The 14,659-nt window shown below is 39.3% G+C and overlaps 1 protein-coding gene across 2 annotated transcripts in view; it reads right to left on the bottom strand.

Moving 5' to 3' along the window:
* Window positions 1-2,887: 2,887 nt before the first annotated feature.
* rapgef5a (Rap guanine nucleotide exchange factor (GEF) 5a) overlaps window positions 2,888-14,659 on the bottom strand; it is a 54,901-nt gene continuing 43,129 nt past the window's right edge. The window contains exons 17-26 of one of the 2 annotated variants that reach the window (XM_086171409.1): window positions 14,317-14,466; window positions 9,330-9,427; window positions 8,950-9,072; window positions 7,429-7,607; window positions 7,255-7,345; window positions 7,114-7,164; window positions 6,942-7,029; window positions 6,799-6,863; window positions 5,854-5,908; window positions 2,888-5,551 (exon numbers count right to left, since the gene is read on the bottom strand). In XM_086171409.1, coding sequence (XP_086027535.1) covers window positions 5,433-5,551; window positions 5,854-5,908; window positions 6,799-6,863; window positions 6,942-7,029; window positions 7,114-7,164; window positions 7,255-7,345; window positions 7,429-7,607; window positions 8,950-9,072; window positions 9,330-9,427; window positions 14,317-14,466 — 1,019 coding nt within the window. In that variant the 3' untranslated portion in view covers window positions 2,888-5,432. Of the gene's footprint in view, window positions 5,552-5,853; window positions 5,909-6,798; window positions 6,864-6,941; window positions 7,165-7,254; window positions 7,346-7,428; window positions 7,608-8,949; window positions 9,073-9,329; window positions 9,428-14,316; window positions 14,467-14,659 lie in introns of both variants that reach the window. The other variant, XM_086171408.1, reaches the window with a different exon arrangement.

Raw genomic sequence — 14,659 nt, 5'->3', positions numbered from 1 at the left:
TTTCATCCAAGTTATAGAACAGTGGACCAGCTCATCACTCATAGCTCATCCTGGAGGGTTCATGGGAGTTTACATCCATCCATCTATTAGCTACTGCTTTTCCTGCACTAAGGGTCATGTGGTTGCTGTAGCCTATTCCAGCTGGGTGAGAGGTGGGCTACTCCCTAGACCGGTCGCCATATAGAAACCGACAACCATTTACTCTCTCATTCACACAGCTAAGCAATTTTTCCAATTTATTGGGAGACCACATGTACATTGTAATTTTGGAGAAGGCAAAGACCGTGTCCCCAAAAGAGGTAGCTTTTTCTGGTTCTATTCCTGAGCTCCTCCTGGCCTTTCAAAGTGTTGCACAGCAAGACACTGAAACTTTTATTGCTCATTAGCTGCTTAGTGACGGCCCACTGCTGTTGTTACACTTTGTGTGTGTTTGTGTGTGTGAGTATATATGTATATATATATATATATACTGCTCAAAAAAATAAAGGGAACACTTGAACAACACAATGTAACTCCAAGTCAATCACACTTGTGTGAAATCATAGTGTCCACTCAGGAAGCAACACAGATTCATTTTGACTTGTTTTAAGGACATTACATCAAAGTTGGATCAGCCTGGAGTTTGTTTTTACACTTTAATTTGGAGTGTGATTCCTAATCCAGACCTCCATGGGTTGATACAATTGATTTCCATTGATCATTTTGGTGTGATTTTGTTGTCAGCACATTCAACTGTGTAAAGAGCAAAGTATTTCATAAGAATATTTCATTCATTTAGATCTAGGATGTGTTTTTTAAGTGTTCCCTTTATTTTTTTGAGCAGTGTATATTAACTGACTGCGACAAACATTCTGTATTTCTTTCTTCTTCTTTGTGTTTAAGCACCCAAAAGTAGCTTAGCTTTTTGGAGTCTCTGGTGGGAATGCTAGAGATTGCTCCTGCTGGGGACTCAAGGACTGTACATAATGGACACCATGTTCAATCAAGCACAAGGGATTTCTATTTGGTGCAAGGACAGTGTCCAGGATACCAGGACATGCAACCGATGTCCAATAACCGACCTTGTGGTCATGTCATAGGACATGCAGCTGCATGTTTTGGACCATCAGGTGAACAGAGGGCAAAGCTGTCAACCAACTTCCACCTGGCAGTGAGTTGGCTCCAATGGTGGAGGAGGATTACGTTCAGGCCTTGGAGGCCCAAATGAATTGTAAGGCACTGCTGGGAATGTCTGGCAGGAAGCCCTGTAAGAGGAAGCTTGAATTCCCCCTCTGGCAAATCTTCAACCATGTTCTATGGGAGGTGGGGGGACATTGAGCCTGGCTGTGGCTGTAAGGTGGACGGTGCCTACCAACTGAAGAAGGGGTCCATTCATGCCGTTGGGCCTGTGGGTCTCCGAGGCAACTGAATGTTCCCGCAAAGCCGCGCGTTTATGCAATCGCGCACTGCTCCAGCGTTCTCCGCGCAGAGCAAAGCTGAACTGTAAATAAATTAAACACATCTATTTTATTTACAGTTCAGCTTGGATTTTATTTCATGTGCAGCATAGATTTGCTGTGCGTGGAGAACGCTGAAGCAGTACGCGATTGCGCAAACGAGCAGCTTAGAGGGAACACTGCTGGCAGGCCAAGTGGAATACAGCTTTGAAGGCAAAAAGGTGTTGGAATAGTTTTGTGACATGACAGAAAACAACTTCTGGATGGCTTTGTTTGGAATTGCTTCGGGATTCTCAAGAAGAGATAGTCGAAGTTGCCAGGCAGAGGGAATCTTTTTTGTTGCTACACAGCTGCACATGTATGAAAACAATTTTTGGACTTCGAACAGAAACAGGCTATTATTTTCCAAGATCACAAGACTGTGAATAACAAGTGACCGACGACATCTCAAAAAAGATGCCAAGGAGGAGACATGCAATCCAACTGTCCAACCTATCAGACCACATCAATCTCCCTTTCTGAAATCTGACTTCATGGATTTGTTCAAAGCTCTTGAAGAGAGGGCAATATACTTTTAGTCTCTTAGTGCGGGGCATTACTTTTGGCAGGATAGATAAACCTTGACAAAGAATGTCCATAACCCACATAGGTTGCTGAGTTTAACATCATACCTGTAATTTTGCAAAATAAACATTCTGGCAATACATACTTCTTTGGGTAATATTTGTTTCGATTTATTTCTACTAGAATTTGCCTGTCAGTATGTTCTGCAAAGGACATACACAAAAACTCGCATACAGTAACACCAATATCTGGTGTTTTTCCCAATAAAAACAACTGTTATCTTGATTAAAGAAACAGGCATGTAATTAGTTCACATTTAGAAAATTAGTGAACATGTAGCAGTTTTATTTAAAGCCAAAGTATTTCAAAAAGTTTAAGCAAATAAAAAACAAAATAGGAAATGTTTTATATATATATATAAAACTCTGTCTAACAGTTTTCATCAATTTAGGGTTCGTAAAAACTTGATACTCCTTCATGAAAGAGGAGAGTGATTGCATGGATGAGATAATGTCACCGTGACTTTAAGTAGAATTAGACTCTTTTTACCCAAATCCCTCATGAAACATTTGATAAATATCCCTGAATTAGCATTTGTCTCAACACAGAGAACTTCTGCAACAGCCTTTTACATCTGTGCAATGCTAGTTGGACCGCATCATGCAACAGCTGTAATGCTCAAGTTGAATTACCTGGTCACCTTTAGGGACACATTGCAGATGATCAAATGAAAAAATAGGATGAAGAGAATGTTTTCTGTGAATCGCTATGAGTTTTTTTGCAAGAGCTGAGTCCTATTGAAACTGCTAAAGGGACTTGAGCAGCTTGTGAGGCAGGTTCTGGCTAAATGTCCTTGTAAAAATCACAAATAACACCTGGTATTATCACATAAAACCTGTAATTTATTAATTTCAGAAAAAGTTTGACATGGTGAAACATCTCTTTGGAAAAGAAATTACTTCAGTAGAAGGTAAAATAAACACAACGGGAAACATATTGCTCTGTGATGGTGGTAATCTCTATTTTTCATTTGCAACAAATATATGACTAGACCATACCAAATATGGGCATATATTTACACATCAGATATTTACATAAGTACAAGACCTTCAACATATCTCTCATGCAGAAGAGTTCGAAAAACATTGATTAAAGGAGAACAAAATCCGTACACAGCCATATTAATGACTGTCAAGACAATAAATACTTTTGCACATTGTGGTTAACGCAAACGCTCAATGAGGAGAGCATCATTTATCTTGTTGATCTCAAGTGGCTACTACGCAAAACACTTTTATAATCCAGCATTGCAGCTCAAACCACAAACTTTTTTTGCACATTCTAACAAATATACTAACATTGCCCAACCCCAGAAATCCAGAAAAAATACAATAAATAAATAGTACAATTGATTGGCAATAACTTGAAAATATTAAATAGAGATGTGTTTGTGCATTTGAGTGCCATTTACAGGCTAAAATTAAAAACAACTTCCACAAGTACATAAAATATTAACTGAAAATGGCTGTGATCCACAGACTTGGTAAATCACTGAGTGGGTTCCCAGTTTTTATAAAACCTAGTCAATCAGTCAATAGATTTTACTCAAGAAGTTACTCAAAACTCTAAACTTGACCATCATCTTTGGATTATGTTATGAATTAACTTTGACTGGCTTTGGAATGTCGATTTGGTCGATAAAATGCAGCGTGTATCTGCAGAGTTCTAAAAGACGTTAAAGCTACGCTTAAAATTGTCCAGACAGTTTTACTGTGAAACTGTATTCCTAAATGATTCTTAACTTGCAGTTAGTGAAAGCTATGCAGTGACTAATTTTATGTATAACTTACTTGATCTCAAATTTATTTCATTTAAGGGAAAAGATTCCCTTTGTTTCAAGACGAAACCATCAGTAAGAATTAATTCAAAAGGTCACAATATTAGAACATCTGTTGTCTTGTGTTCTGTCTTCAACATAAAACTGGGGGAAAATGAAATGAGGTAACATAGGATGTGGCTGGATTTCCAAAGCAATCTTGGAAGAATGGGGTTCACACACATGCATGCAAGCACGCACGCACCCCTTGAAATTAATTCTAAGAATTCTAAGGAGTGGTGTCCAATCTGCTTATTTTGAGCTGTTATCGGACCCCTTGAAGGACATTAAATTGATCTGTGCAATAAACACCTGACAGCGAACAAATCAAGAACTTTGCCATGCATTTATGCTATTTGACATTTTGCAAATGTATGTCTGTATTACATAATTAAATATTACCATCTACTCATTCAAAAACAAAATTCGGTGAAATGGTGACTGACGACAGTGGAACGATAACTAAAAATATTGAAAACAAGTAGTCACTGCACATTTTTAGAAGACTCACTGTCAGTCAGTGAAAACCTTCTTTACATGTGTGCACTATTAACACTTACTGTGGCTGTTCATCCTTAATTCATCAATAGCTTTAAGGGCAAAGAGGTGTAAAAGTCATATTGATGTACTGCTTCTTGTGTTACATGGAAAAAAATAAAACACTTTGGCCACTGTTTCATGTACATGTATGCAGGCACATATGCAGGTATAAAGCAAACATGATAGTCAAGTTATAAACAAGTGAAAGCTTTTTTTTTTTTTTTTTGGGATTTGGAAATGATATAATGAAGCCAGCAAAGGAAAGAAAGGAACAGTATGCCTGCTCAGCAGACAAATAACCAAAAACACATCACGATAAAACCAACTGCAGGTACAGTCTGACAGGTATTAGTACAAAGTATTTTATGGCCTCTCTCTCTTTTAGGCAAAACTCCAATTTTATGAGAAGAATCTCCTCTATAGACAGTTCACAAGACGAAAACATGTTTATTTATAAAAATGAGAACTCGGCGTGTCCAAACTAACGGTACCTGGTTTTCCAATTCCATTATCAAAAGTTGGTGTGTGTGTGTGCATGCACGTGATACTTTGCTTAACAAAGCTTCCACTCGGTCTAACACTTGTCTTGTATACTTCTTTTAATATTCAAGGCCATCTACAACCTCGACCCCCATGTTTGTCCGGACTCCTCCAAGTACCCGCTGCCTTCCACTCCCCAAGATCCTCTTCATTACCATCCGGGTCAGAAACATCTTTAATTTCGCCCACTACGAATCACAACTCAAAACACATCTGTTTACACCGGCTTATTCCATCTGACACCAACTTCTCTGTCACTTTTATTGTCTATTTTTTTTACCCCCTTCTCAATTCTATTGTTTTTAGTTTTGCGGTTTCGTTTAAATCTGTATATTGTGGATATGTATATTTTTGTATGGCGTTCTTGAGAGTCGAGAAGGTGCCTTAAAATAAAATTTATTATTACTATAATTTTTATTATTATTATTACACACTTACACATGAGCATTACGTGTGCCTTTGCGTGATTGAAATATTTAAGTCCGTGGCTCAAGTTTATGCGATAACTGGAATAGTGTCTGCTGATTCTCAATAATGTGCAGATAGTAAACACTTCCTCTTACATCTGCACTGTTGACTCCAATGATCTCATTGCCTAAGAGAAGGACAAAAACATATATAGTTTTAAGCTGTATTTGGAAAAATAGTACAGAAAACAGTACTACTGACACACACAATTATAGACTAGAAACAGTTGCTTGGAAACTGCTAAAAGGAACCGGGCCAGTTTTAGGAAATATTTGCTTATTACTGGAACACAAGAGCAGATGAAAGTAATTATTCACAAATTAAAGATTAAAACATCAGTTTTGAATGCGTCATCATTCAATACACCGGATTATTGACCTTATCTTCTGTAGCAAGGATCATTTCTCTCTAAAACCCATTAAATCTCACCTGGTTGGTCATTTTGGCAGTGGCGAATCATTCTCACGGTGTCTGCAATCATATGCTGTTGGTTAAGAAAATACACAATGCATTAGCTAAACCATTGGGAAGATAAGTATGTCTTAATAATCATAAAATTACTGTAAATAATTATGTTATTTCCCTAATGCAGGAACAATGCAAACTTTCTTGACAGTGAAATTGGATTATAATCAACTACTGTAATTTTTTTGTGTTGGTGCTCACACCTGAGGCCTTTCTTGTCCAAAGTGTTGGTCTTTTCATAACAGCAGCTTAATACATGAATCATTTTGAACAGGACCAAAATATCTTCAAGCATATTTGGCTTTTTTGACGGCAATATAGTTCAGAATAAAATTTAAAAAATATTTGAATTACAGTAATTTCTGGACGATTGAGGCACCTGAATATAAGCCGCACGGGCTAAAAATAAATGAATAATCAAATGTTTACATATATAGGCTGTACTTGTCTATAAGTCGGGTGTTGTAACATGAGATATTTACACAGAAACATTTTTTTTTCACTTTTAATGAAATACATACCAGTAACATCCACCAATGAGTACTGGAAATGTTTTGCCTGTAACACGGCTGATGAAAAAGATTAATAATAAATAACACAGGGAAAAGTCCTACTTCAGCTGATCGCCATCTTTATCTTCCTTCTTAGCACTAAAACCAATAAAATCCTCTTCTTTAGTGTTGGAATTTACCAGCTGTAGAATTTCACGGTAATTTCATAGGTTCGATGTGACAAGGCTAAATGTTTTGGCAGAATGAACCTTGTTAGCCCAAAAAAAGCTGCAGTGTTGAAAGCCAACGTAGTGTCTTATAGTCCGGAAAGTACGGTAAGTTTGAATTCTAGTTAACATTAAATGGATCTGAATCTTCTCTGCAAAACATCTTCGTCTGAAACTGTGACACCACTCACCAGCTTCTCGAAGTTCACAAGGTTGTCATGAAAAGTTTTGTTTCCCTCATGGATAAAGGTGATATCTAGAAGAGGGGAACGCGTTCAAAAATGGTCATTTAAATGATGGAGGGGTTGGGATGTACATGTGTGAGTATGTTTACCTTTCAGGAGAAGAGGCACAAAAGGGATCTTGGGAGTTTTCATTCTCTTGAAGGCTTCTCGATAAGCTTTATGGTTAAGAGATGGATCCTGGGGAAACAGTGAGACACAAGTTAAGGGAGCAAAAAGGGAAAAAAAAAAATGTATTGTATTATTCTCTTCACTGTTCCTCACTGTGATGAGCTCCAACTCTGAGAAAAGTTTTTTGAACTTTCCAGGACATTTCTAAAAGACATGGAATTTCTATGATTAGTTATTTGAAATCAACAAACGTAGCAACAGACCAAGACGAAAAACAAAGCTACACACACTTACCTCCCAGGTTTGGTTGAGTCGACTTACAGCCGCTGTATTGAGGCCCATGATTATGGCAAATGCAGAATTCAAATTCCTTTGAGCTTTGCAACTAAAAGCACAGACTTTTACAAGCATTTGAACGCAATGCAAATAAATGATGACATTTTTGCTTGGTCGTATGTGTGCTCTTACTGAGCTGCTATCTTGATGAACTTCTTCAGAAGCTGCACCCTCTTGCTTAGCGAAACACACATGAGCATCTCAGACATGACCCACTGCTGCACCTCGTTGCAACGTTGCAGCAGAACTGAGAGGGCCATGGAGTGGCTGTTACCATGGCTGCGGCTCAGAGTGTAGTATACAAGCTCTTGCTTGAGGAAGAAAGAGGGATGTGAGAAAGAAAAACTTCAGACATTGGAATATAAAGACAAGGAAAAATCGACTTATTCACCATTTTTGTTATTTCCTTAACTGTCTCCAGTTATCTATTATCTGTTTCTTTAAGTTTGTTTTCAAGTATTCAATCTCTGACTTTTTTTTTCAAAGTTCCTCCATTATGGACAAAGGTATCATTTGAGGCATGGAAAGGATTTGGCGTTATGTACTATATCCTTATTTAAGGGAAGATCAATATTTTATGGGTAAATAGTGGGGACTGCCTAATAAGTTTGGTGAAGCAACATACTGTAACTATGATTCATGACAAATGAAGGTTAAAAGGCACAGCAAGACAAAGTACATGTGTGTGAATGAAAGGGAATAAAGTGGAATAAAGTGGAATAAAGTGGAACAAAGAAGGTGGAGGATTTAAGAGGATGGAGAACATATGGTTAGATGGAGAATGATGATTCCCAGTGATGTACCCTGAAGAATACAGGCCAAAGGAACAAGAAGAATATAACTGTGCTTGATAATAATATCGGTAATGATAAGTTCTAAATTCAAGTTCATGACATTTTTTAAATTTTTATCATTATTATTCGTAGTTATTCTACACATTTGCTTTGACACAGCAAATACATAATGTGTATATATATCTTAAATGCATTTTAGGTAGGCCTATTATGAAATTACACAGTCATCAAGAATCATACAAATGAACAAATTGTCAAATTGACTAGTCCATACACAGTTTGATGATACTTTCTGAGAAATACTTAGTGAGAGAAATACTTCTCTCTCTCTTGGTACCTCTGCTACCCTTACTACCTTTGTCACTTTAAAAACATATCAAAACAAAACTGAACCCCAACCATATATGCCTAATCATAACTCATCATTGTTCTCTGAGACAAATTGCTTTTTTTCTTGTACCTTTGGACTGTAGGTCTTAGAATTAACACTACTTCAATGCACTGAATGTGTGAACTTATGGCAGTATATATTGGCACTTGCCAATATATTATGGTATTATAACTGGCGCAATATAATTTGTGTTATCACAGTTAAATGTAGCCACTCGGTACATTTGTTCATTCATTGCCTATACTCCCTAACACAGGGGTGATGGAGCCAAACCCAGCTGACTATAATTATGGGATACATTTGCCAGTTGATTCCAGAGCCATTTCTAGAAACTCTTCACTCAGTCACACCGTTGACTGAGTTGAAGAATATAGTCTTCAGATAAGGTATGTTTTTGATCAGCAAATTTTGCTGTGAATCATCAGTACATTATAACAATGTCCATACACCATTTGTATATGTTGATACCTCATGGATGGATTTGAAGAGGCTCCAGTCCAGGTGTGTGAGAGCAGCTGCAACGTCCCAGGTGTTTATTTCTAGAAGTCTCACTGGCCTCCTGCTGAGCTCAGTGCTGTCTGTTAAAGAAGGCTACACGGAGGAGTGAGCTGACGTTCAAAAAGATCATGTATACACAAATCTACATTACACACACAGATATAGTTCTTTTTACATTAACATAATGGCAGTAAAATTACATTAACTACATAACAAAAGCAGTATATCACTACCACTGAGTGCCCAATAATGATTTTATGACTTAAGTATGACTGAATAGTACAGAAAATTACACTGATTATTTTTGAACTGACTTTTGTACAAGAATAAAGACTCATTTTATTACATACCAAGATCTCAGTGAGATCCCTACCGCAAGCGACAAGCTTGCTCTGTGGGGTTTGAGACTCTGAATACACACAGTCACTGGGAAGCAACACCCTCCGCTCTATAAACAAACATCAAGTAGGAGAGTTGGACAATGCTGACAATCAGACAAGAGAATGGGAATGGGCATAAAGGGAAAACTTTAAACATATTTGATTATTTCATTTGTGTTACAATTAGGTCCGGAAATATTTGGACAGTGACACAATCGGCATGTTTGGACTCTGCATGCCACTGCATTAGATTTGAAACAATTATAACAGAATTGAAGAGCAGACTTAAAGGTTTAATTAAAATTTTATTATAATGTTGAACAAACCTATATGAATAAACATAGGACATGTGGCTATTTTTTATAAAAATGCTCCTCATTTCAGGGGCTGAAAAGTCTTTTTCTTCTTCTCCTTTCGGCTTTTCCCTTCAGGGGTCCTCGCAGCGAATCAATCCTCTCCATTTAATCCTATTCTCTTTATCCTCCTCTCTCAAACCAATTACCTTCATATCCTCTCTCAGTACATCCATAAATCTGCTCTTTGGTCTTCCTCAAGACCTCTTGCCTGGCAGCCCCAATTTCAGCATCCGTCTACAGATAAATTCTCTATCCCTCCTCTGTACATGACCCAACCATCTCAGTCTGGCTTCTCTGATCTTCTCTCCAAAACATCTAACATGTGCTGTTCCTCTGATAGACTCATTCCTGATCCTATCCATCCTGGTCACTCCCAAAGAGAACCTCAACATCTTCAACATCTGCAACCTCTAGTTCTGCTTCCTGTCTTTTGGTCATTGTAACAGTTTCTAGGCCATACATCATCGCTGGTCTCACCACTGTCTTGTACACCTTTCCTTTTATTCTGGCTGAAAGTCTTCTATCACATAGTAGCCCTGACACTTTTCTCCACCCATTCCAACCTGCTTGGACCCGTCTCTTCACCTCTTTCCACACTCTCCGTTGCTCTGGACTTTTGACCCCAAGTACCTGAAATCCTCCAGCTTCTTGATCTCCACTCCCTGTTGCCTCACCGTTCCACCCGAGTCCTTCTCATTCACACGCATATATTCTGTCTTGTTGCGACGAACTTTCATTCCTTTCCTTTCCAGAGCATACCTCCACCTCTCTAGATTTTCCTCTACCTGTTTTCTGCTCTCACTACAGATCACAATGTCATCTGCAAACATCATGGTCCACGGAGATTCCTGTCTAACCTCATCTGTCAGCCTGTTCATCACCATTGCAAACAAGAGGGGGCTCAGAGCTGATCCCTGATGGAGTCCCACCTCCACCTTGAACTTCTCTGTTACCCCTACAGCACACTGTACCACTGTCTCACAGCTAGCATACATGTCCTGCACCAGTTTAACATACTTCTCTGCCACTCCAGACTTCCTCATACAATACCAGAGGTCCTCTCTTGGCACCCTGTCATATGCTTTTTCTAGGTCAACAAAAACACGATGCAGCTCCCTCTGGCCTTCTCTGTACTTCTCTATCAGCATTCTCAAAGCAAATACTGCATCTGCAGTACTCTTTCTAGGCATGAAGCCATACTGCTGTTCACAAATGCTGACTTCTGCTCTCAGTCTAGTTTCCACTACTCTTACCCATAACTTTATTGTATGGCTCATCAACTTTATCCCTCTATGATTGCCACAATTCTGCACATCCCCTTTATTCTTAAAAATAGGCACCATCACAATTTGTCTCCATTCTTCAGGCATCTTCTCACTCTCTAGGATCCTGTTGAATAATCTAGTCAGAAAATCTACCCTGCCTCTCCTAGACACTTCCACACCTCCACGGGTACGTCATCATGACCAACTGCTTTTCCACTCTTCATCCTCGTCAATGCCTTCCTCTCTTCACTTTTACTAATTTGTGCTATTTTGTGGTCTACAATAGTCACATCGTCTACCCTTGCCTCTCTTTCATTTTCCCCATTCATCAGCTCTTCAAAGCACTCTTTCCATCTTCCCATCACTCTTCTAACATCTTACAATACGTTTCCCTCTCAATCCTTAATCACCCAGATCTGTTATACATCCTTTCCATCATTATCTCTCAGTTTCGCCAACCTGTATAGATCATTCTCATCCTCCTTACTATCCAACCGAGCATACAAGTCATCGTACACCCTTTGTTTTGACTTTGCTACCTCTACCTTACGTTGTATATCCCTGTATTCCTGTCTGTTCTCTTCAGTCCTCTCAGTGTCCCACTTCTTCTTTGCTAACCACTTCTCCGTATATACTCCTGCACTTCCCCATTCCACCACCAAGTCTCGTTATCTACTTTCCTTCCAGATGACACACCAAGTACTCTTAGAACTGTCTCCCTGATAACACTGGCTGTTGTTGTCCAATCATCTGGAAGCTCACCCTGACCACCCAGACCCTTTCTCAACTCCTCCCTGAAAACCATGCAACACTCCTCCCTTTTCAACTTCCACCACTTTGTCCTCTGCTCTGCCTTTGTCCTCTTCATTGTCCTTGTCACCAGAGTCCTCCTACAAATTAACATCCTATGCTGTCTGGTTATGCTCTCACCTACAACTACTTTGCAGTCACTGATCTCTTTCAGGTTACCTCGTCTATACAAGATGTAGCCTACTTGGGTGCTCCTACCCCCACTCTTATAAGTTACCCTATGTTCCTGTCTTTTCTGGAAAAAAGTGTTCACTACAGTCATTTCCATCCTTTTTGCAAAATCTACCACCATCTGTCCCTCTGTGTTCCTATCCTGTATACTAAATCTGCCCATCACTTCTTCATTCCCTCTATTGCCTTCACCAACATGCCCATTGAAGTCTACATCTTCTCCTCAAACTCACATCCCACCTGCGGGGCATAGCCACTACCAACAATTAGCATCACACCTTCAATTTCCAGTTTCAGACTCATAAGTCTATTTGACATTCTTTTCACCTCTAGAACATTCCTAAACCAGCCCCTCCTTCAAGATAACTCCTACTCCATTTCTCTTCTTCTCAGTGCCATGATTGTACAACTTAAAGCCTGCTCCTAAGCTTTGAGGCTTACCACCTTTCCACCAGGTCCCCTGGACACACAGTATAGTCACTTTCCTTCTCTGCATCATGTCAATCAACTCTAACCTTTTCCTGTCATAGTCCCAATATTCAAAGTCCCCACTCTCAGTCCCAGACTCACGCCGTTCCTCTTCGCTCTCTGCTTCGGAAAATACCTTTCTCCTCTCCTTCTTTGACCTACAGTAGCCCAGTTTCCATTGGTTCCCTGGAGGTCATCGGTACCAATGCCGGTTGTTGTTAGCCTGGGCCTCGACCAATCCAGTATGATCTGGTTATTATGTTTTATTCGCATGTTTGGTTTTGGCAAAAGTTTTGGGCTGGGTGCCCTTACTGACGCAACCCTCTGCATTTATCCGGGCTTGGGACCGGCTCAGGGAGACACTGGCCTGTGCCGTCCTGAGGCTGCATTTTCAGGGGTCAAAAATAATTTGCTAAATAAACATAACCCTACGTAAAATGTTACTTTTCAATATTTTGTTGAGAATCCTTTTCAGGCAATGACTGCTTTAAGTCTGGAACCAAACGCTGGGTTTCCTCCTTTATGATGACCTCTGCCAGATCTTTACTGGCGCGGACTTCGGTTGTTGCTTGTTTGTGGGCCTTTCTGCCTTCATTTTTGTCTTGGGCAAGTGGAATGGATGCTCAATTGGGTTGAGATCTGGTGACTGACTCGGCCATTACAGAATATCAGCTTCTGTGCTTTAAAAAACTCCTGGGTAGCTTTTGCAGTATATTTTGGATCATTGCACATGTGTTCTGTGAAGCGCCGTCCAATCAACTTTGCTGCATTTGGTTGAATCTGAGCAGAAAGTCTATCCCTATATACTTCAGAATTTATCTGGCTGCTTCTATCTTTTGTCACATCATCAATAAACACAAGTGACCCAGTGCCATTGGAAGCCACCATGCATGCCTGTGTCATCACACTGCCTCCATCATGTTTTACAGAAGATGTGGTGTGCTTTGGATCATGAGCTGTTCCAATTCTTCCCCAAACTTTCTTCTTCCCATCATTCTGGTTAATCTTAGTCTCATCTGTCCAAAGAATAATGTTCCGGAACTAGGCTGGCTTCTTTTGGTGTTTCTTGATTTATTGACAAAGTCAATTCCGGCCTTTCTATTTTTGAGGCTGATTAATGGTTTGCACCTTGTGCTGAATCCTTTGTATTTACTCTCATGAAGTCTTCTCTTGATGGTAGACTTAGATACTGATGCACTTACTTCCTAGAGAGTGTTCTTCACTTGAGTTGGTGTTGTGAAGGGGTTTTTCTTCACCATGGAAAGGATTCTGCGATCATCCACCACTGTTGTCTTCTGTGGATGTCCAGGCCTTTTTGAGTTCCCAAGCTCATCAGTGTGCTTTTTTCCTCAGGATATACCAAACTGTTAATTTGGCCTTTCCTAAAATTTCTGCTATCTCTCTGATGGATTTTTCTCTTTTTTTCAGCCTCAGGATGGTCTGTTTCACCCCCATTGAGAGCTCCTTTGGCTGCATCATGTGAGTTCATAGCAACATCTTCCAAATGCAAATGCGACACCTGAAATCAACTCCCAACCTTTTAACTGCTTAATTGATGGCAGGTTACCAAGAGAAGAGCCCATACAGCCTTATTATTATTATTTTATTTTTTTTGCAGTCTTCTGAGTCAATTGTCCAATTACTTTCAGCCCCTTGAAAAAGAGGCGGCTACATATTAAAGAGCTGTAATTCCTAAACCCTTGCTCCAATTTGGATGTGAATACTCTCAAATTACAGCTGAGTGTCTGCATTTTAAGCCCATATTGATTATATAATCGTATCCTGAATACGTTCTTGTAAACAGCTAAAATAACAAAACTTGTGTCACTGTCCAAATATTTCTGGGCCTAGCTGTATGTTATCTGTATGTTTTTCTAATATGTGTACCTCCAGTATGTGAGATTACAACAAGTGCTATGTCTTCTTCTGGTCTGTCCATCTTCAGTCCCACAATTCTTTGCACTTCCTGTGCTTCCAGCGAGGGATGAGTTTGGACACTGAGGTAGGAATCAGTGCTCACATAGATACAATATATAACTAAGAAATATAAAGAAAATGTTTAGAGATAAGTTAGTCACTTCAACAGTGGAAATAGTATCATTTAGTAAGTGGCTAAAATGCAGAGCTGTATTTAAAATGATACTCTGATGTATAGATAATTTTGTTGAAGTAAAAAATGATTCAATGGGCCTATTCAAGCTGCTAGTTTTGATTTGAAAAATTCTTAAAA

The sequence above is a fragment of the Fistularia commersonii genome, chromosome 24, assembly GCF_037954325.1.
Source record: "Fistularia commersonii isolate RoL2024-O1a breed Wild chromosome 24, RoL_Fcom_v1.0, whole genome shotgun sequence".
NCBI lineage: Eukaryota > Metazoa > Chordata > Actinopteri > Syngnathiformes > Fistulariidae > Fistularia > Fistularia commersonii.
This window is presented reverse-complemented; position numbering and strand designations above follow the sequence as displayed.